The sequence below is a fragment of the Megalobrama amblycephala genome, linkage group LG13 (assembly GCF_018812025.1).
Source record: "Megalobrama amblycephala isolate DHTTF-2021 linkage group LG13, ASM1881202v1, whole genome shotgun sequence".
NCBI lineage: Eukaryota > Metazoa > Chordata > Actinopteri > Cypriniformes > Xenocyprididae > Megalobrama > Megalobrama amblycephala.
Window position 1 is genome coordinate 1,451,395 of NC_063056.1, and position 23,770 is coordinate 1,475,164.

The 23,770-nt window shown below is 38.5% G+C and overlaps 1 protein-coding gene across 1 annotated transcript in view; it reads left to right on the forward strand.

Annotated features, from left to right (window-relative positions):
• The window catches only part of atg5 (ATG5 autophagy related 5 homolog (S. cerevisiae)), a 35,201-nt gene extending 12,959 nt beyond the window's left edge, over positions 1 to 22,242 (forward strand). Inside the window, exons 7-8 of the mRNA XM_048152817.1 lie at positions 7,201 to 7,318; positions 20,928 to 22,242. Of these exons, the coding sequence (XP_048008774.1) occupies positions 7,201 to 7,318; positions 20,928 to 21,064 (255 nt within the window). The 3' untranslated portion in view covers positions 21,065 to 22,242. The remainder of the gene's footprint in view (positions 1 to 7,200; positions 7,319 to 20,927) is intronic.
• The last annotated feature ends 1,528 nt before the right edge of the window (positions 22,243 to 23,770 follow it).

Here is a 23,770-nt window from a genome sequence, read left to right on the forward strand (position 1 = left end):
TCTTGTAACGTTTCAGATCATGTAATATTACACACAAGCATCTCAGGGACCATGTGATGTGAAAGAATAGCTGAATTTTTCTTTTCTTTTTTGGAACTGGTTCATTAAAACTAAACATTTGACAGAATTGATTCATGGAAATAAGTGGAAATATTTGGGGCAGTACCACCTAGTGGTCAAAATGCTTTGGCCTTACAGACTCTTTCACATTTCCAGGTTTGGTAAACTCCTGGGAGTCCATAGCATATATAGTTTGCATATTTTTATTCAAACGTAATATTTGAATATAATTATTCCAAATGTTTAACAGTTTCAGATGTTTTTAATATGCAAATATCTCAACTGTTTGGTATTTTTTTGACTTTTTAAAACCTGAATCAAGACCAGGCTCAGGGTTACTGCCTGCCACCAGTGACTCATTCAGTGTTTTACACTCTGATTATTGCTGAAAGAACCTACAATTATCAGCATATTCTGCAGAGTAGAGTCAGCCTCTGACCATGGGAGCGTCTCTTTTCTCTGCTCTCTTGCTTTTAGGGAAAGGCTAATGATGTCTGTCGTGTGGTTCATGTGCTGCTTTGCCAGGTTGGGTGTCAGGGGAGTTGAAAAGAAAGTGTCGGCACCCAGAGTATCACGCTTCTCATCGGTATCAGGAGCCTTTTGGATAATGCTGAGGTCAATAATTAATGCTGCCGTTTAAAAATGCAACGAAGTAGCTGTCACTTCTCACACTCTCTCTTCTCCGGCTCTGGAGATGATCTCGCTGCAAGTGAGCAGTGAGTCAGTTTTTCTGGTAACCTGATCGAGGCCGCAGCATCCTGAGACACCTTCTCTTCCTGAGACCCGAGGGTGTCGGTGTCAGCTGGACTACCTGAGCCGTTGTGTCACCAGTTTCCTTTTCACAGCACCAAGATTGACTCCTATTGTTTGTCAGGCCGCTGTTTGCCACCACAGGTCCAGATCTTACAGAATGATACCCTCCGTCACTGACCACATGCAAGTTGTGTGTGAAAACTGGATCCTGTCCAGCATTCGACACCTTGCCTGCTCGTTCAAGGCCAAAGGAAAGACTATGCCGTGACTGCCGGCTGTTAATCCACTCAATATCTCATTCCGCTATTCACAACGTTACACCCAACTAGTGTGGGTTTAAAACAGCCGTTAACTGAAGAGATATTATCAAATTAATTATGTTGTAATCTCTCCATAGTGTTAACCAGCTGCAATGGCGACACGCAATGATTCTATTTTAGAAATGGTTTCTAATATTTCATACAAAGTATGACAATGATAAACTCAGTCACTGATTATGTGGTTTAATTAATGTTAAAAGCGTCTAATGTGAGTGTTTTTTTAATTTTGTGTGACCTTTAAACTGAAAGCAACAATGGATAATTCACCTCAGATGTGGAAAGGAAACAAGAACGTTCAACTCGGTGTATTCAGAGACAAAGATGGTTTCAGTATTTTTAATGTTAAAATGGTGAAATATTTATGAATTTGATCATGTATTTATCCATTTGGTTGCGAGTGCAGTCCGTCTGTAGAGACTCCACCCACATGCTCTTCTGATTGGCTGCGATTTTGGATTGATTTGGTTGCGAGTGCAGTGCGTTTGCAGAGAGACTCCGCCCACACGCTCTTCTGATTGGCTGTGATTTTGGATTGATTTGGTTGCGAGTGCAGTGCGCTTGCAGAGAGACTCCGCCCACACGCTCTTCTGATTGGCTGCGATTTTGGATTGATTTGGTTGCGAGTGCAGTGCGTTTGCAGAGAGACTCCGCCCACACGCTCTTCTGATTGGCTGTGATTTTGATTGATTTGGTTGCGAGTGCAGTGCGCTTGCAGAGAGACTCCGCCCACACGCTCTTCTGATTGATTTGGTTGCGAGTGCAGTGCGCTTGCAGAGAGACTCCGCCCACACGCTCTTCTGATTGGCTGAGATTTTGGATTGATTTGGTTGCGAGTGCAGTGCGCTTGCAGAGAGACTCCGCCCACACGCTCTTCTGATTGGCTGTGATTTTGGATTGATTTGGTTGCGAGTGCAGTGCGCTTGCAGAAAGACTCCGCCCACACGCTCTTCTGATTGGCTGTGATTTTGGATTGATTTGGTTGCGAGTGCAGTGCGCTTGCAGAGAGACTCCGCCCACACGCTCTTCTGATTGGCTGTGATTTTGGATTGATTTGGTTGCGAGTGCAGCGCGTTTACATAGAGACTCCGCCCACACGCTCTTCTGATTGGCTGTGAGTTTGGATTGATCTGGTTGCGAGTGCAGCGCGCTTGCAGAGAGACTCCGCCCACACGCTCTTCTGATTGGCTGCGATTTTGGATTGATTTGGTTGCAAGTGCAGTGCGCTTGCAGAGAGACTCCGCCCACACGCTCTTCTGATTGGCTGTGATTTTGGATTGATTTGGTTGCGAGTGCAGCGCGTTTACATAGAGACTCCGCCCACACGCTCTTCTGATTGGCTGTGAGTTTGGATTGATCTGGTTGCGAGTGCAGTGCGCTTGCAGAGAGACTCCGCCCACACGCTCTTCTGATTGGCTGCGATTTTGGATTGATTTGGTTGCGAGTGCAGTGCGCTTGCAGAGAGACTCCGCCCACACGCTCTTCTGATTGGCTGTGATTTTGATTGATTTGGTTGTGAGTGCAGTGCGCTTGCAGAGAGACTCCGCCCACACGCTCTTCTGATTGGCTGTGATTTTGGATTGATTTGGTTGCGAGTGCAGTGCGCTTGCAGAGAGACTCCGCCCACACGCTCTTCTGATTGGCTGCGATTTTGGATTGATTTGGTTGCGAGTGCAGTGCGCTTGCAGAGAGACTCCGCCCACACGCTCTTCTGATTGGCTGTGATTTTGATTGATTTGGTTGCGAGTGCAGTGTGCTTGCAGAGAGACTCCGCCCACACGCTCTTCTGATTGGCTGTGATTTTGGATTGATTTGGTTGCGAGTGCAGCGCACTTCCATAGAGACTCCGCCCACACGCTCTTCTGATTGGCTGTGATTTTGGATTGATCTGGTTGCGAGTGCAGTGCGCTTGCAGAGAGACTCCGCCCACACGCTGTTCTGATTGGCTGTGATTTTGGATTGATTTGGTTGCGAGTGCAGCGCGTTTACATAGAGACTCCGCCCACACGCTCTTCTGATTGGCTGTGAGTTTGGATTGATCTGGTTGCGAGTGCAGTGCGCTTGCAGAGAGACTCCGCCCACACGCTCTTCTGATTGGCTGCGATTTTGGATTGATTTGGTTGCGAGTGCAGTGCACTTGCAGAGAGACTCCGCCCACACGCTCTTCTGATTGGCTGTGATTTTGATTGATTTGGTTGTGAGTGCAGTGCGCTTGCAGAGAGACTCCGCCCACACGCTCTTCTGATTGGCTGTGATTTTGGATTGATTTGGTTGCGAGTGCAGTGCGCTTGCAGAGAGACTCCGCCCACACGCTCTTCTGATTGGCTGCGATTTTGGATTGATTTGGTTGCGAGTGCAGTGCGCTTGCAGAGAGACTCCGCCCACGCTCTCTTCTGATTGGCTGTGATTTTGGATTGATTTGGTTGCGAGTGCAGTGTGCTTGCAGAGAGACTCCGCCCACGCTCTCTTCTGATTGGCTGTGATTTTGGATTGATTTGGTTGCGAGTGCAGCGCACTTCCATAGAGACTCCGCCCACACGCTCTTCTGATTGGCTGTGATTTTGGATTGATCTGGTTGCGAGTGCAGTGCGTTTACAGAGAGACTCCGCCCACACGCTGTTCTGATTGACTCTGATTTTGGATTGATTTGGTTGCGAGTGCAGCGTGCTTGCAGAGAGACTCCGCCCACACGCTCTTCTGATTGGCTGTGATTTTGGATTGATTTGGTTGCGAGTGCAGCGCGCTTGCAGAGAGACTCCGCCCACACGCTCTTCTGATTGGCTGTGATTTTGGATTGATTTGGTTGCGAGTGCAGCGCGCTTGCAGAGAGACTCCGCCCACACGCTCTTCTGATTGGCTGCGATTTTGGATTGATTTGGTTGCGAGTGCAGCGCGCTTGCAGAGAGACTCCGCCCACACGCTCTTCTGATTGGCTGTGATTTTGGATTGATTTGGTTGCGAGTGCAGCGCGCTTGCAGAGAGACTCCGCCCACACGCTGTTCTGATTGACTCTGATTTTGGATTGATTTGGTTGCGAGTGCAGCGTGCTTGCAGAGAGACTCCGCCCACACGCTCTTCTGATTGGCTGCGATTTTGGATTGATTTGGTTGCGAGTGCAGCGCGCTTGCAGAGAGACTCCGCCCACACGCTCTTCTGATTGGCTGTGATTTTGGATTGATTTGGTTGCGAGTGCAGCGCGCTTGCAGAGAGACTCCGCCCACACGCTCTTCTGATTGGCTGTGTTTTTTTTTTTTTTTTATTGATTTGAAAAAGTGTTATGTATTAATTTTAAATAATAGTATTTGAATTTATTCACCAATATGGGCTTGTAATCAGGGGCGGATTTATGAGATTTCGAGATTTATGGCCTGACATACACAATTGTGTTCACAAACATTGCACTACCACAAAGTAGTCCTCTATATACTGATTAAAATTAAAAAATAAATGAGATTTCAATATCCATCATGGCACCAAGTCAGGACACTATATGAAAGACATCAACAGATTCTAAATGAGTCTGAGCTTGTATCACTAAAGGAGATGAGCAGTTTTATTAATATCACACAGGCTACTTCGATGGAATAAATTACATGTTTTAGTGCAAGTTAAAGAGCAACAAAACAATTTTTGAGTTTCTGTTATTAACAGAGGTGGGAATGTCTGTGTGTGTTCGCCCAGAACACCCTATCAACCACATACTCTAGCAACACCCAGCAACTGCATAGCAAGAGCCTAGCAAACACCCAGAATCCCTAGCAACCACCCAGCAACACTTTAGCAATCACCCAGAACATCTATATTCTGGCCTAAATGACCAAAGGTTTTAATTTTTTTTTAAACAAGACTTTAAGTTGCCTTTATGACAAGCCAACATATTTTTTTTTTAAACTTCTCAGTCTAGTTATTGTTTTTTTTGATTGCTAACACACAATTCATGAAACAATTCAACATTTTCTCACTATAAACACAATTTCAAAACTATACACCAACTTCTAGTTCTTGTCAAAAACTTATTCTTGTGACAAATTCAAACTTTGGCCTCAGATGACACACACAACATAACAAATACACAAACTACTGCACTGCCCAGTGAACACTAGTGAGATCAATTCATATAACACTGTAACAAAAATACCTCTTACTGGGATTCAGGAATTATTTTGCAGCTCAATGTCTACTACACTATACAAAAATACATTTACAAATGCAGATACAGTAAAATACAGCAATGAAATTTTGGAGGGAACATTTTTTTTTTTTCATTTTACTCTTATAAATTGATTGTGCAGTAGATGAAAAAGCATGAGAAAAATAAGTATGAACTTAGTATGCACCACAATACAGTATAATATCAATTGCAGTAAAAGTAAATTTACCATCCTCTGCAAATTTGGCTAAATTTCATTACAGGATATACAGTACTATAGCAGTGTATTGGTCTTCTGACACAAGACTATATCCCTAGGCATTTCTCAGTTCTGCAAAAATACAGTAGGATACACATAACAAATGGATACAAAGAAAGTTGACAATCACAAGTCTGAGGGTGTACAACGTGCTACAGCTTACTGTACAGAGAATAGTGACATTTCCCTCATCTAAAGTACTGTGTAAGTTTAAATCCTCTGTAAATGATTAATTCAGCTCTCTCAGATTTTGACTGGTGTGTGTCATCAGTTTTGCTATCTAATGTTGTCATTGTTAGATGTTTTGAGAAATGTGTCTTTATTTTGAGAACTGAACGAATGGTTTGGGAAGCTGGGCCAACTGAATCACTTATAATGTGTTAGTAATCGAGAAAAGCTAAAATAGGTTTAGATTCTTACCTAACTCTGCTATTATCTTCTGTGATCGGGGTCTTCTTATTGATTTCATGTTATTGTTTCGTCGGATGACAAGACCTTTATCTATTATGAAAGTGGAACGGGCGGTCAGTGAATCGGCTCGCCAAAAAATGACGAAAATGAATCTCAGACATATTCGGATGGAATTGCATTTCTCACAAGACTTGTGAGTGAGCCGGGATGCAGTAATTTTCCAATTCACGTACAAATAGGGGAAAAATCGTAAGTGAACTTGGCTGCGTGGTGTTTTTTGACTCTCAAAGAACCAGTTCATAAGAGTCATTTGTTAATGAAGCACACTGGGCGTGCTTGAAACACTGCTTACATTTATATTTTATTCTGTGATAATTTTGGGGTGGCAAAGTTTTTTCTTAGGGTGCCACCCCGGTAGATCCGCCCCTGCTTGTAATGGTCATAATGAATGTGTTAGTCAGCAATCTTTACAACTTGCGCTTGTAATGATTACTATATAAGGATAATAATATTGCAATATAAGAATAATACTGGATAGTTTTGTATGTTGATCCAAAGTTAGCATAATCTGGAGTTTTGCAGTTGTCAGCGTCACCTGAAATCATCACAAAGGCTGGATCCAAACTGGAGTTAGTGCAATCTATAGTAATCGGAGAATAGTGCTCAGTGTCTGGGGAAAGTTACTTTTAAAAGTAATGCGTTACAATATTGCATTACTCCCTAAAAAATGTAACTAATTGTTTACTAATTTAGTCACTTTTTATGGAAGATAATGTGTTACATTACTATTGTTACATTTTCTTGCCTGGGCTGGGCTTGCTGCTTTGTTTTTTTAATAACAAAAAAAATTTTGGCAAATGTAAAGGCCTTTTCACACCAGAAGTGAAATGAATAAGCCTCGGGCTGAAGGAAATGTCAATTCACGCCTGTATGAATTGAAAGTAGTATCAGTAACGTGTTTAGACAACCGAACATTTCTTTTAACTCAGAATTGACCTGAAAAGATCTGTAAACAGTAAATGTTTCTATTGAAAGGGCATTTGGTTGATCTTCTGCTAAATGAACTATAACACAGTCTCACATGTCAATATCTTAATAGTGTTTAACATATGCTATGTTTTAAATTTATAGTTTTTTGTTTTTGTGTGGAAATGACATTCTTCAGTGACACAAGTCGTTTTTTGAGAACTTTACACTGTGATTGTACTGTCATAATCAGTCTAACAGTTTTCATATCTGTCCCATTTTAGACGATGAGTGACAGGCCGTTCATCCAGAAGCTCTTCCGGCCGGTGTCTGCCGACGGACACCCGCTTACATTGGGAGACCTGCTGAAGGAGCTGTTTCCTGCTGTCATATGTGTGGAAGGTGAGCCGAGCGTGCAGACTTATCTCTTACAGGAGGAAGGAATCGCAGATTAGTGGGGAAGACATTAGAGGAAAACACATCTTTACATCTGGAGATTGACAGAGGAGATGAGAAAAGGGAAAAGAAAGGAAAAGACAAATCAGGGTTGCTTGAATGGAATCCACAGCCAAAACAGAGGCGGTCTGGGTTTCTCCTGAGAGGAAGTAGATAAGCAGACAATAGCAGTGACAAACGGAGCACCTGCTGGCAGAGCTGCCTGCATGACGGAGCACATCTGTGCCGCTTCAAGGCCTGCTTGCTTTGTCTGAACGGCCTGGTGCTTTGCTTGAAGAGAAAGTGGCACTTTGTGCTTTGTTATTGCTCTGCCTCTTCCAGATATGTGGGATTTGCTTTGATAACAGCACAGAGAGAAGTGTTGAGATTACAGGGAAATACATCTCTACTTGCTCAACCTGGGAAATGCCTTTTCTGTCTCAAGGTCAGGATTTTTTTGATTTTTTTTTTTTAAATTTTGCTTATCGATTCCTGTGTGTGTGCACATTTTAATGTGATTTTTAGAAGTGTGTGAGTACTGAATTGAGTTCTTCTTTCTTCTTGTGATTGAATGGACAAACACACACACGATTATATCTAAATATTCTCATAGACGCGGTCGGCGTTCTCTTAAAGGCGCGATATGTAATTTTCGCCGCTAGAGGTCGCTTATTCAGAACCAAGGCGTAGCTTGATGATGCTTTGAATGAGCGTGGAATCATGGGATTTGTCATCTTCTGCTCCATAGCCGATGGAAAGCAATCCGACGGACTCAAATTTATATTAGTCTGTTTTTGCTGTGGTATTTTTGTTAAAACCTAAAAAAGTCAAAAGTCACTTCTGTCAAAAGAACAGCGTTTATTTGAAATAGAAATCCTTTGTAACATTATAAATGTCTTTACTGCCACTTTTGATCAATTTAATGTGTCCTTGCTAAATAAAAGTATTAATTTCTTTAATTCCAGGGTATTGTGTAAAGTTACAAAAGATTTCTATTTCAGATAAATGCTGTTCTTTTGAACTTTCTATTCATCAAAGAATCCTGAGGGGGAAAAAAAACTGTTTTCAACACTGATAATAATCATAAATGTTTCTTGAGCATCAAATCATCATATCAGAATGATTTCTGAAGGATCATGTGACACTGAAGACTGGAGTAATGATGCTGAAAATTCAGCTTTGATCGCAGGAATAAATTACACTTTACTATATATTCACATAGAAAACAGATATTTTAAATTGTAGTAATATTTCATAATATTACTGTTTTTATTGTATTTTTAACCAAATAAATGCGAGCAGAAGAGACTTAAAACATTAAAAATCTTACCAATCCCAAAGGCAGTGTATAAATAAAAAAATAAAGAGCAAATAAGTTGCTGATCTTGACTCAATCACTTTTGTAACTTTAATAAGGATTAATCTATATTTTATAATTAATGTATTTAAAAAAAAAAAAAAAAAAAATCTGATTTTAATTTCTGTATTAGACCTACCTGAAAAACTAAAAACACTCATTTGTATCACGGTTCACTTGTATTTATATGTTCTATTGCTAGTTTATTTGTTCTTATTTTATTACTGAATCAGAATCGAAACGCAGAATCGGAGTCGCTAAAATTCAAATGATACCCAACGCTACTCAAGATGGTCTCAACTCATGTTGGCTTGATTAATCATTCATCATTTACGCACGAGTGAATATCTTCTTTTTGTGAACGTCTTGTTTTATCAGCAGTTTTCAGTAATCTCTGAGAAGCTTTGGTGTTTTAATGCCACAGATGACTTACAGTCCTGTAACGGAATGGGGATTCCCTCAAGTAAATAGAAAAAGGAATTGCAGCCAAGAATGCTTTAGCCAGACTGACTTGTAATGTGCATCTCAAACGCCCAGTGCAATGGAATCTGTTGATAGACTTTTACCATTTTGGGGGTAAAAATGGAGACATGCTCAAATGGTGTGGCCTCTCCTACGCTTTTCACAATAAGATAAAGATTTTATATATATCGAAACGGCGATACACGATACTCTAAAATTTCCCTATGTTCTGCTTTAGAAGTTGGTCAGAATAGTGAGAGGTTTTATAGTGAATAAGAGGGTGTGTGGTGGTATTATTTCAAATAAATGAATTGCACAGAAAACCCCCGCCCATCAGCCCTTCATGTCAGCCCACGGCATCAGTGGGGAAACCTCCAGCTGGCCCGCCCACCTCCATCAGCGCCTCTCATGATAGAGAGCGTTTTACCTTGGTAATGTGGTGAAAAGGGGTTAGTGACTCAGAAATGATCTAATCTGGATTATGATCTACATTTTGAAGTTGGAAATCAAAGGGCTTTTAATAAGACTTATTATAGAATTTGTTGTGTTTGATGTGAGATACACGGGATTGTGTATTTCTGGGTTGTTTACACAATGTGTTATTGGATTATCATCAACAGTTTTGGTTAAATATACATTTAATCCATAAGGCAGAGCTTTTTGTTTTTGAAGTTTTGCCTTAAAGGAATAGTTCACCCAAAAATAAATTCTGTCATCATTTACTCGCGCTCACGTTGTTCCAAACCCACAAGACTTTTGTTCATCTTCGTAACACGAATGAAGATATTTTTACTGAAACCTGAGAGATTTCTGTCCCTCCATTGAAAGTCCTGACTCTTCAAAACGATCATAAAGAGATGGTAAAATAAATCCATGTGAATCGAGCGGTTTAATCCAAATCTCATGAAGACGATCGCTTTATATGATGAACAGATTTAATTTAGGCTTTTATTCACATTTACTCATTGATCAACATGCATAAATAGAGCTCATCAAATATGAAAAGTGGACAAATTTGGGTTTGGAACAACAACATAATTTTAATTTCCAGGTGAACAAACCCTTTAACAAGTTGATATGCAATGATCCTGCACTGTGACAAATTAATTTCACAAATATTCCATGTCAATTAATGTTCACAAAGTATTTTGTGTCAACCACCCACACTAATCTTACATGAAACGAGTTGTCAGAGCTCAAGACAAACACCCACAAAAAAGGTGTAATTCCTAAATATTTTGTAGCAGTGAAGGCAAAAATGACTGATCAGTTTATTATATTATTATTATTAATAATATAATATTATTAACCCTCTGGAGTTGTATGGTTTACTTTTATGATAGATGGATGTGCAAAATCTTAAGCCCCATTCACTACCATTATAAAGCTTGAGAAGAGCCAGGATATTTTTTAATATAACTCTGATTGTGTTTGTCTGAAAGGAGATACACCTAATATGGCTTGAGGGTGAGTAAATAATGGGATAATTTTCACTTTTGGGTGAACTATCCCTCTAAGTAATTGCTTAAATTTAAGTTTTTGACATAAAAAAACAACACAATTAATCAAAAAAGTTGCACTTATGAAGGTAAAAAAAAAAAAAAAAATGCCCCTGGAAATTTTCAGGGGGCCCTTAATGGAAAAGTTCATTTCTGACCCTGGCATGGGGTGACGTCTGGCACTTACAGTTTGAACTTTGCAGGTGTAAATTGCAGAAATGAAAAAAAAAAAAAATTGTGATTGTTTTCGGGGAATTAAAATAGGGACATTGGGACTCATTTATGAAATGAACCTATGACAGAAAACTGTGCGTATGGCCATTTGCACAAATGTATGGACGTGAGTGGTGGCTACGATCAAATCTCACGTCAGGTTTCAGTTTGTGTACGCAAGTTTTTGAGTTGGCGTGAACTTGTGTGCATCTTAGTAAATCTGGTGGAGAATTGTAATGAGAGCATTTTGATCATTTAGATTATTTTCCTGACAAACAACTGAAGCTCATTAGTCGATCATAAACCGCTAAAATAAGAATATCAAATTAAAATTAAATTAAATTATTATAGATGGGTGTTTGTGACCCATTAAAAATAGCAGCATAAACAGCAGAACGTGATTCACACATCGTCACATCACACACCTGCAGCGCTTCTGTGAGCCGAGGAAAACTGAATAAAATTAAGTCTATAGGCTATAAAAGGAATAAAATAAATACGACTACACAACATATACTTCATTTAAATAATTAAAGGTGCGGTAAGTAGATTTTGAAAAACACTGTTTGGAAGTTTGTCGACACCAACAACAAATGTGTAACCAATCAGCATTAGGGGGCGTAGCTATAACAGTCGAGGAGGGAGATTTGAAAAAAATAAAATAAAAACTGCAGAAAGAGAGATGAGACACAATACAAAAGAGCTCAAAAGAATATCACTGGAATGAAGGGTTATGACTGGGCAATATCTTTAGGACCCGCGTTTATATTAGAAAAGAGAAAAGTGGGAAGGCCTGAAAAAAAACACGGCTGTTTTGATTGTAGGGAACTACAGTAGGCCAATGAATGTTTCGTTTTATTTACCATATAAATTAATGTAGCCTAATTGTTTGCAATTATGAGATTACTTCTTGGCCGGGTTAGGTTTCTCCGTGTCGTAAACTCTAGGGGCGAGGCTTCTAAACCATGAGTTTTTAGGGGCGTAATATTTAAATGAGGATTGTTTTCAGCCGCCACATTTATCGATGTACGATAGGATTGCTAGCATATGAATGTTTGATAAATCACATGTGAACCCTGTCGTAAGATGATTTCTGCGATCAGATCTGTGCTCGTTTCTGTGTTAGATTGATAAATGAGGCCCAATATCTTGTTGATTGATGGTTGTCCAGTAAGGCTGTACGAGCCGAGCGCGATTGTCCCCCGCTGGTCTGCACTCACACTGCACTTTCCACGTTCCAGGCCGGAGCACGCTTACGTCATATACGCCGCAACTTTTTGAATGGAAGAAAACATGCACTTTCGCTAAGATACTGCCAAATATATAGGCTATTTATAATTTATGCCACGCAGCGATTTTCAATTGCACGTATCAGAGGATTATTAGAGGAATTTGCAGCTTTACTCGCAAACTACAATTCCTGTTCATCAATAAGGTGAAAACCAGACCCGTTATAAACCCAAATACACTCAAATTAATTACATGAATGGATAAGTGTACTATCATAGCAATAATAAAGATGTTTGCCATCATAATGTTGACAGTTGCGCACACAAAAGTAGTAACTGGCCCTCTTCCAAGCGGGCCATGGCCGGCTAACCAAACCACACCCGTGCAGGGAACGGAGCGATCACACTTGTCAAACAAACCGGGCTTTAGGGGTCAAACATTGCTTGGGGACGGTTCAGAGCGCCTAGTGCGATTACACCCTAAGATTAATGGTAAATAGGAGGCAAACCTGTTTTAAAATCTTTTTAATTACTAAATCTTATATTCCAAAAGTTTGTCTGTGGCTCTGCCACCTTGTAAAGTTACTGTCAGTGTTAATGAACACTTTTATTTACTTATTTAAAGGGTTCGTTCACCCAAAAATGAAATTTCTGTCATTTATTACTCGCCCTCATGCCGTTCCAGACCCGTAAGACCCTCATTCATCTTCAGAACACAAATTAAGATATTTTTGATGACAGAATGCTGTCAGATTTCCTTCCATAGACGCCTTTGCAACTTCCACTTTGACGCTTCAAAACATTCATAAAGAGATCGTAAAACTGACTTTTGCTCGCATTGATCAGCGAACACAAGCAGAAGCTCAACCTAACCTGAATGACGCACAGTAATTAATGAATTTTCATTTTTGGGGTGAACTAACCCTTCAGCATCATTGCCTCCCATTGATGTATGTCAATCACAGTGGATTTCAGACAGTATTTTATCTGACTTAGAATGCGAACATGGATTTTTATTCTTAATTACATGTATACACAGATGTTTCCTGGAACGTTAGGTCATGAATATTTGCCTCAAAAGTCATGGAAATTTATTTGTAGGAATGTGTACGAAGCCCGAGTCCAGCTGCTGGTCTGTTTTTGTTTGTGCTTTATTTTTGCCTACGCTCTGCATCATCTCTTGCCTCATCCCTTTACCCAAACCTGACCCCGAGAACCTTCGGCTGGTGTTGACACCGACCACGGGCGTTTTGGTACCGTGTCAACACTAGTGCTAGCGACGCCAAGGTCAATCCAACAGTTTAATACTTATAATGTCGCACAGAAGACCCATGCTAGGGCTTTCCAGTGGGCGTTTGTCATAACTGCCAGAAGAAAGCATTGTGTTCGTTTACTATGAGTTTGTTTGAATTCCCCTTGCATCATTCTGAGAGTGACAGTGGGGACGCTCCCACCTTACACCCGTACAAACTCCACGGGGGCAGACATGCTCACAGATGCGACTTCAAGGAATGAGTACCTCCTTCTGCTCATCGCTCTCTTACTGTGTCGTCAAATCATGGTCAGTGGACTCTTTAGACCGCTCTTGAGTTTGTTTTCGTCCAGCTTGACCATTAACAATGAACTCTGAGCTGTGTTCAGGGTTTTAGATATCGTAAATCTCTCATGTATTTTTTTTATTCCAATAACCCTGCAGCTTAAATTGGCTTCAAGTCAGTTCCGTTATTACGTGGACGGTTTGTTGACGAAAGTGTGTGCGCTTGTGTCTGAAATGGTCATCGTGTGTTTAGTCATATTTGCCTACAGGAGCTGCGCTCGGTGTGTTCACTGCTTCCCTGTTCTTGGTATTTGTGAGAGGCATGGGTTTATACTCTTTCCTGATGAACAGAAGACCATGACGGACTCAGACTAGCTGTCCTGCTTGTGCAACACCTGCCCAAACACTCGTTAGTTTAAACTGATTTCATGAAATTGACTATTATTCACTAACATGGTTCATGGAACCTTTGTATGTCATTATTATGATTGATGTTATTATTATTATTACCATCATCATCATCATCATCATCATCATCACCATCATCAATTATATTATTTAATAATAATAAAAACAATAATCTTAACTGCAACTTATTTTTGCAATTACCAAAATAAATCTTCAACGGTGTTGTTCTAACTTTTATTTTAGTTTTATTATAGTTAATATTTTGAATTAGATTTTATTTTTCTATTTTTAGTTTTTGTTAATTTTTAGTTCATTTTATGTGTTTATATATATATATATATATATATATATATATATATATATATATATATATATATATATATATATATATATATATATATATATATATATATATATATATAACATAACATTTTATTTTATTTAACACATTTTATATATATATATATATATATATATATATTGCTATTTAGGTTTAATTTATTTTTATTTTAGTTTTAGTTGGTGTTAGTTTTTTTTTTTTTTTTTTTTTTCCAGTTAATAACTTTAGTGCTTTAACTTCAACTTAATTTCATATCTTAATTTCATTTAATTGCCAGGGCAACACTTCTCATTTTCATTTAGTTTAAGTTCTTTACCTAATGTCTGTATTTTATTTTATTTCAGCATTATTTTAATCAAAATTTTAGTAGTTAGTTTTTTACAAGGTTTTTTATTCATTTATTTATTTTACAACAATACATGTTGGGTTACATGCTGCCAATTACAATGCAATCTTCAGTTTAATTTCTAAAATATAAAGTCATGCCTTAAATTAATTCTACTATATAGCAGGTATTTCTAAATTTTAAATATATAAAACAAATTATAATCTACTTCAGTGAATTTATATTATTGTATTACATTTAATGAAATATATATATATATATAAAATGTCTAAATTGTAGATCTATTGTCCCAGCACAGATCATAGGTAATATTGGAAAGAAAAATAAGCAGTGCAACAACAAAGTACAAGACATATAGACAGGCCTGTAGTGGCCAGATGATATTTGCCATTAGAAATAAATAAATATGATGATTGTTATGGTGGATATTAAACAGGGTATCCACATCTCGGTCTTCTGTCACAAAGCATTATCTCCAAACCATTAAAACGTGGAGAGAAAAAAGTTTTTTACTTGTTTCATGCAGAAATGTAAAAAAAAAAGTGCATTTTTTGAGCTTATTGACAGCTGCGCCTAATGAAAGCGCAGATGATGCATGAGTCTAGTTTAAGATAATTGAGCTGACAGCGGGCAGAGGGAAAGCTGAGGCCATGCCTTTTTGACCACTGGTTTAATAAACAAAAGAATGCATTATGAGGAGAAGTTCCTTCCTGCGCCCACGTTATCTGTGTCCCCAACCTCTCCAGCCCTGAGCTACAGCTCATCAGACTGCTGATAAATGGAGGAGGTCGAACAGACATGATGAAGTGCTTTTGCGTGCGTGTTCGCGCGTGCTGTTCGTATCCAGAAACTTCGGCAAACGTTTTAAGGGCCGAACGGCTATCTCTTGCTCATTTGCCAGTGATCCAGCAGGTCATAATGTAGCTCAGTAGTGTTGAAGGTCATCCAGCGCACATGCTGACGTCTGAACCATCACTTGCTGTCAAACTGAAACTCCAACTGCATTAGCCATTTAACCTCCATGGGTCAACAGGGTAATGTTATGCCTCTAGCGTTTCCTTCAATTTTCCAGTCAGATGTAACTAGCGACGCAGTGTGAACTTGTTCAGTTTGATGATTAAGCAGTAATGGTAAGTAGTGGTTCCTCTGAGGGCTGTTTACATAGTTTCCACTATAACAACTCAAACTCTTCACAAAGAAGTTTGAATCATTATCTCAAGGGGTTTTGTCTATTGTTACATTTTACTCATCTGACAAGAATGTAAAACACTGAAAAAACATGACTGCAAACACATTAAAGTCCCAAAACAATGCTGTGTTGAATATGAGGCAAAGTATGCACTTGTTAGACACATGCAAACATAACACAATCTGTTGAATCTTTTTATAAACCAAATGAAATAGTCATATAACGAAAGTTCAGGAGTAGGCCTGTTGCCCAACAGTCCTTTCAAGAAAAAATAATGATAAAGATGATACTCAACAGTCCTTTTCTGCTTTGTTTTTCCATCAGGACTTTCAATTTCCTACATAACCCAATGTCCCCAAAAAGAGAGAAAATATAAATCCACTGGTTCAAGGCCCCACAAAAACAGGTTATCCTCCAGCTGTTTAAAGCCCCCAGAGTATAGTCCAAAACGTATATCCCAGACCAGAGCGTGCCCATATGAAACTGCTCCAAAGTCTAATACACAAATGTCTCTTTTCCCAGAGATCACTTTGGACCCTTACACCGTTATGACTGCGGTCACGTCCACTGAGTGGCACAAAGACTGAGCGGCAGCATTGGTTTTCAGCGTGAATGCCATGAAAAACACACAAAACGCATCCAAAACGGGAAAGAGCTTTGTGATTGACTGTACAAACAGCTTTGACACAAAACCCGAGGTATATATTTAAAGACTGCCGAAAGCTACAGAAAAAAGAAGCAAATGGATCACTGAAATTCACATAAACAGCTGAACTCCAGCAGAGAAACATGGATTTGCAGTTATTGTTTTGTGTCAAAATGTTAGATTTTGAGGTAAAATCATACCGTATATATTGTATTGTTATATATTGTGTTGACAACTCATCAATTAAATATTTACTATCTTATATTCTGCATAATTTGGTGTTTTTAAATAAACACTGTCAAAAACTATACAAGTTTAAGGGCTGGCCAATATGACGATAGGCTATATATTATATATACCATTGATAAATGATTACTCTGATTTAAACCTTAATTAAATTTATATTCTACATAACTGTGTTTTTAAAGAAATAACACTGACAAAAAACTATGCTATAAAACTATATATGTTTTAGGGCTGGACAATATGATGATATAACATTGATATAAGTGATTACGTGGATTTAAACCTACCTATAATATATAGTAGTTATATAAAATATTCACAGGCAGATTTGCTTTGTGTTTCCCTGCCGTCGAAATCAGGCACATATAAATGTCAGGAAACGTGACTCCTGGCTGCATGTCAATATTCATGGATTAGGTTTATTTGACAAGTTGTAAGAAACACTTTCGAGTCCAACCTTTAGTGTAATTCGTTTGTTTTACTCGTGTTTTCGCAGTTTCCCCTATTAAATCCAGTCACGCAGCAGGTTCTTTTGCCACTCAGTCCAGCTGAGGGAGCGCGCTTTCAACGTCGATGCATACCCTCTATTGGTAGGCCCACCATAATAAGAGTCCTTAAAGGCCAACAAATGTTCCCCTCAAGAAATGCATGTGTAAATGTTCAAAATCAACATAAATTAAGAAATTAAGAAAAAAAAAAAAAAACTATAAATATACAAACGTAGCACATATACATACATAAGCAATGACTTTTTTGCTTAAGTGAGCGTCTTTACTGTGGCAGTGTCACGCCACATTTCATGTAATGACAATTGTAAAGGACTTGGATTTATTTATTCTTAATTGCATTTACCAGTCAAAAGTTCAGAAATTTTGGCTGTAAAGGCTCGTGCTGAAATGCTTTAATTTTTTCAAAGTTGTCTTAACATGAATTGGGCCTGAATATCCTTTTTCAAAACTGTTTTTTATTTTATTTTATTTTTTTAAAGAAATTGGAGTGAAATGGTTGAAGAGGAAAGTGAAGGAAAAGCAATCAACAAGTTTATAGCATATTAAATTCCTAAATATGACTAGTAATTAGTAGGTGTGTCCAGACCTTTAACTGGTAATGTGCATTTTGCATATTCTACTGTCATATCTTGGGAACTTCCAAATGCACCAGTTCTTCAGGACCAACTTCAAACTAGGGCTGCACGATTAATCGCATGAGATTGCCATGCGTGTCTCGTCAGTAAAGCCGGTTCTGTGATTAGCCTTAAATGTCCATCACCTGCTTTCAAATGGAGCGGCACTTAATATACAGAGCCGTCAAGTTCGCGGACAAGCTTTGTACGCAATATCGCACCCTGTCATAATTACGAAGTGCGATTCATCTGCGATTATGAACGCGATATTGCGTAACTTGCCTTTGAGCAGTTCTGGGGCTCAGGCCTCACACTAAAGAGGGTTCATTTTCTAGTGTCACCAACAGCACTACATTATGCTGACTCTGGGAGCAGCACTTTATCATTTTCTTGAATGAGCAGTATTAATGTCAACAAGCTACAAAATATATCAACGTTTTATTCCAGAAAGAAAACAAAAGCACACACTGATTTTACGGTTATATTGTTTTTAATGCAAGCATTTAGATTGCTCAGAACTGTGAGATATTAATCTTGCTGATGCCGTTTAACAGCCCATACTAACAGCTGGGCAGAATTCATATCTCTGTCCTTGTATGAATCTGACTTCTCTCTATCAGAGGCTGCGTTTCCCTCTATGATCGCCATTTCATCATTATCAACAAAGTTCAGTGATTCTGTGTTTCCTGAAACTGTAGTTCCAAAAAAACAATCGCAAACAGCAGCACAAAGATGTGTGGTTGGAACTACATCATTTCTTGTTAGTATGACTTGCAGACTTAGATCATGCTTTTGAGTGAAATTCAGTATGATCTCTCTCTCGCTCTCTCTCTCTCGCTTGCTCTCTCTCGCTCTCTGACACAGACACACACACACACACACACACACACACACACACACACACACACATTAGTTTTATTAAAATATTCTGAATTGGCTTTTATTTTTATATTTTTAGTTTTATAATAATTTTAGTTGAATTTTTAGTAATTTCATTTTGATTTGTCATTTTATTCGTTTTTTTTTTTTTTTTTTCTAAATATTTTTTTATTTTTTATTTCAGTTTTTAGTTTTTATATATTCCATTTAATAAATTTGGTGCTTCAACTTAAAATTATTTCAGTTCATTGTCCATTTCTAATTTTCATTTTTAGTGTTTTTCAACTAATATTTCTATTTTAATTCAGTTATGTATTGTTCCAAATACAAGACGTTTTTTTCTTAGAAATACATCTGAAAAAAAAAAAAGGCTTTGTCTTATATTCACGGTCTAGACATGTCAGTAATACACCTGCAACAATAGGTGGCGCCAAATACACGTAAAACGAGCGTACCAAGAAATACGGAGTGTACAGTCAAAAACAAACTTACCGTCTTAAGCCTTGGGAATACTTTTTTTATTTTATTTTTTTTTATGCGTACGCACGCAATCGAATGCACAGCCTTGCAAAGTATACTTCATACTTTACTCGTACGCGTACACAGGCGTTCGACGCATGTGTAGTTTTGAGCAATCTCCGCCACGAGTTACAGCCCATGTAAACCTCTTTGTATTATTTCATGCTAGAGTTGTACAAATGAGGGCACTTTCTAACCTGTTTGCACAATCTCTCGTCTACATAGTCGCTGTAGCTTGCATGTGTTCCCGTCTGTTCTGTTTATGCAGGGGTTTTTTTCTTCAACTACCTTGTGAATCGAGGCCCCCAGAGCACGTTTGCCACCTTGTGGATAAACTAATTACTGCGAAAAAATTAAATGCTAATGTGCGACCTGCGTGTATAAAGTACACACGGTTACAAAAATCCGGCGGTATGCTGACCCTCGTGTACGTGTAAAAAGTGAACTATACTTGTCATGTTTGTGTGCCTCGCTGATGGGACCAAAGTTCCCCCATACGTCATTTTAAAGCGTAAGACTGTACCCAGATTTCAAACCTACGATAAGATTTCACTTCTACTGTTGAAATGAAATTTTGTTAGGCTACATGGTGTTCACCATGAGATGGATAGCCTAATTATTATAAAATTCAGATACAGGTTATTTTTATATGGTATGCCAAAAAGTGTTTAAAATGTAATCGTTGGCATATTTTACCAGTATTTACCATACTTTCAATACAAAAATTTTAAATGTGAAGATTATGGAATATGAAAATTCTTAACGATTCATTCTGGGTCAAATCAGCCAAATTTCGGAAACTATTTTTTTTTTTATTTTGTTAATATTTTTTCTGAAGAAAGACAAAAATAAGTGAAAACGGAAATAAATGTTGGGTGAAAAGTTTTCACCCCACTCTACAAAATATTAGATTAAATATTCATCCATGACATGTAATATTTTCTTCATTTATGTGTCTTTCATCAGAAAAGAAATGATCAAAATCAAAATATTTAGCCTGGGACCTCTGGTTGAGCTGACACCTTCTGTCTTTTAGTTTAAAGTCGGCACGAGGTCAAAAGTGCACATTACTAATATTTATAGTAAACCGTTCATAAACAATCCATCCCCTCCAACTGTCAGTGAGCTGAATGGACACCCACTTCTAGATCCAATCAATTCCCAGCAGGAAAAATCAAGCCACACCCTCTATTTTCTCATCCGATATTCACACTAAAACTGCATCACAACACTGAAGTAAAGTTGGTCGCAACTTCCAGTTCGCACAGACCTTAAGAGAATAATGGTGGTGTTTTTGAAGCGTGTTTATGTGCAAATCAAACCCCTGTAAATACAGAAAAGCACTGGAGAACAAAAGATGTTCATCATGTACTCTTTAATTTGATTCGAGCCAATAGAAGTTATTACTCCTCCATTATTAACATTGACAGTTCTGTATTGTTGACCCAACTGGAACAGCAGCTACTGTGGTTGCGGGAAATTAGTGAATTAATTTTCTTTCTTTCTTTTTTTCTGACATGACTTCAACTGGACTTCCCTTAAAGCCTAATTGTGTCCTTTTCTCTCCATCCCACTCATTCCAGATGAGCCAAAGAGATTCCAGGTTATGATTCACGGCATCGAGCCCCTACTGGAGACGCCCATCCAGTGGCTGAGCGAACACTTGAGTCACCCAGACAACTTCCTCCACATCAGCATCATCCCGGCACCCAGTGACTGATTCCAGAGGATCCGACGGAGAATTCCGGAGAAAAGATCTGCAGAGACTTCCATTCCTGATTTCTCATTCTCGCCCTTGCAGTGGCCTTACTGAGCGACGGTCATCGAACGGCAACAGAACCCATGACGGGCCCCGTGTACCTGCTGCCTTTAAAGTTCTTACAGTCATACATTTGCACAAGCTTGATGTGATTGTACTCCCACATTAACTCTCCCGTTCCCACTCTCTAATTTGAGTAACGTACGCTTAGACTCTCAGATCTTTTAATTATTAGGAGGAATCCTGTTTGCTGTTAATGAGGCCTCTAAACCTCTAAAGGACTTGATTATCGACGTTTTATGGATGAGGTGTGAAAATGAAGATGGAATTCTTGCATAAAACTTGAAGCAGGAGAAACGACGATGATGATGATGATGATGACTTCATATAAACATGATCAGATGTGTGTGGTTTTGGCAGGCGTGTAGGGGGTCACACGGCCCGCTGGAGGCCATTAGTCACAGTCCCAGACTAATGTAGCACAATGAAGCTCTCTTTCCCGCACACCGTTAATGATATGCTTTACCTTCTTTTAACTATCTAGGTTTTTTCTCCATCTGCTTGGGAGAAGGTTTTCATTCGTTTAGAGACTAAATTTGAGCTTTGAACTGGGCATTTGTTGTATAAAAAGTAAGTCAAAGTCCAAACAAACACGTTCACATATCACACCGCTTCCAACTAATTAACCTTACAGTATTTTTTTTTCTCTTCTGACCGTTTATTTACAACCTGCAGCAGACTGTGTGTCTGTGTTTGGGGGGATGTGGGGACTGTAGATCAGCGCTGCAGACGACACACAGCTGAGAGTGATTATTCGTTTAGAGGAATCGGTGAGTGTTTTACCCCAGACTGAGACAGAGAGACAGCGGGTAAAACCGCAGCGCTTACGCCACCACCGGCCCACTTCTCGGCAGACTCTTCTCAACACTGCGCTGTTTGTGTACAAACTTTCAGATGTTTATATCATTCCTCGTATGACTCCCAATAATTACAGAAATAAAGATGCTGCAACCCGTCACTACTGATAACACGGTTAAAATGATAACACGGTTCAAATGTGCATTTTCATGTGGTGATTGCTTTTCTGTCTTTGCTAGTTTTAATTTAAAATGCATTTAATTAAAACTATTTTATAGCTATGCAGTGTTACGTTTCTGTGTTTATTAATCGGAGCTCTCACAGGATCTTATTCAGAGAAACGGCTTATTATTTGCTTCCTATATTCACATACAGACACTCTGGCTACAATTAAAAACAAAAAAACTTTTAGGTCACACTTTAGTTTAGGTCCAGTTCTCACTATTAACTACGACTTTTGCCTGAAACTCCTAATTACTGCTTATTAATTAGGGTAACACTATATTTTAGGGCCTTTAGCATGCATATTACCCGAATATTGGCTGTTTATTAGTAATTATTAAGCACATATTAATGCCTTATTGTGCATGATCATATTCTACATCCCATAATACTACCCAATACCTAAACTTAACAACTAACTTACTAACTATTAATAAGCAGTAAATTAGGAGTTTATTGAGGGAAAAGTCATAGTTAATAGTGAATACATGTTCCCTATACTAAAGTGTTACCTTAATTAGTAAGGTAGTTAAGTTTAGGATTATAGGATGTAGAATAAGGTCATGCAGAATAAGGCATTAATATGTGCTTTATAAGTACTAATAAACAGCCAATATTCTAGTAATATGCAACTAGTTAACATTGAGAATTGGACCCTAAACTAAAGTGTTACCAACATTTAAGACATTTAGTGCAAAATTCACAATCAACATTTTAAACAGTAGTGTTATTTTCACATGAACTCATTATGCAATGTTAAAAGCAATGTGTTATTGATCTTATTGTGAACAATTCATTCACGCTTGTCTCATTTTGAAAAAAAAAAAAAAAGGCATTTTTAAAATATAATTCAATCTTCCAGTGAAATGACGGACTCGGATCATTTAGTGAAATTAAACCCTCTCCTTTCCTACACTCGACAGCAAGCTGTCATTCAGATCGGCCTCCGTCCGATGAACTGAACCAAGTCCCACCCTTCGTTTTGTCTTTTTCGCTCATCTGTTTCACTCTGATGTTACAATACTGAAGAAAAGGTCAGTTTCTACTTCAGATTCAAAGAATGAGTCAAGAAGATGTTAAAAATCCAGCGGTCTGCAGTAAAGCGTTAACTTCACTAACTCTACACTAATTCTCAGTTGCTCATCTCCTTCCTGTAGATCTGGAGTGTCATGTGACATATCCGTCTGAAGCTGAAGGAAACTGGCATTCAACAGTCCAAAGCCCTTTACTGATGACTAGATTGATCACAGTACACTTATTGAAATGAAGATTGGCATAAAGTGGGATTTTCTTAGATTTCTCCAAAGAACCTTTCAGTGAACAGTTTAAAAGAACCATTTCTTCTTAGTGTGAAGAACAATTAATAATCTCTAGAACCTTTCGTGGAATGGAAAGATTCCGTAGATGTTCTTCATGGAACCGTTGATGCCAATAAAGAAACTTTATTTATAAGAGTTGAGCTAAATTCCAGTAATAACAGAACTGATAACACAATTGTTTTACATTTTCTAAAAATAAATAAATAAAAAAACACACACATTAAGAAATCTTTCACTTGATTTATTAATTTGTGGCCACATTTTACAA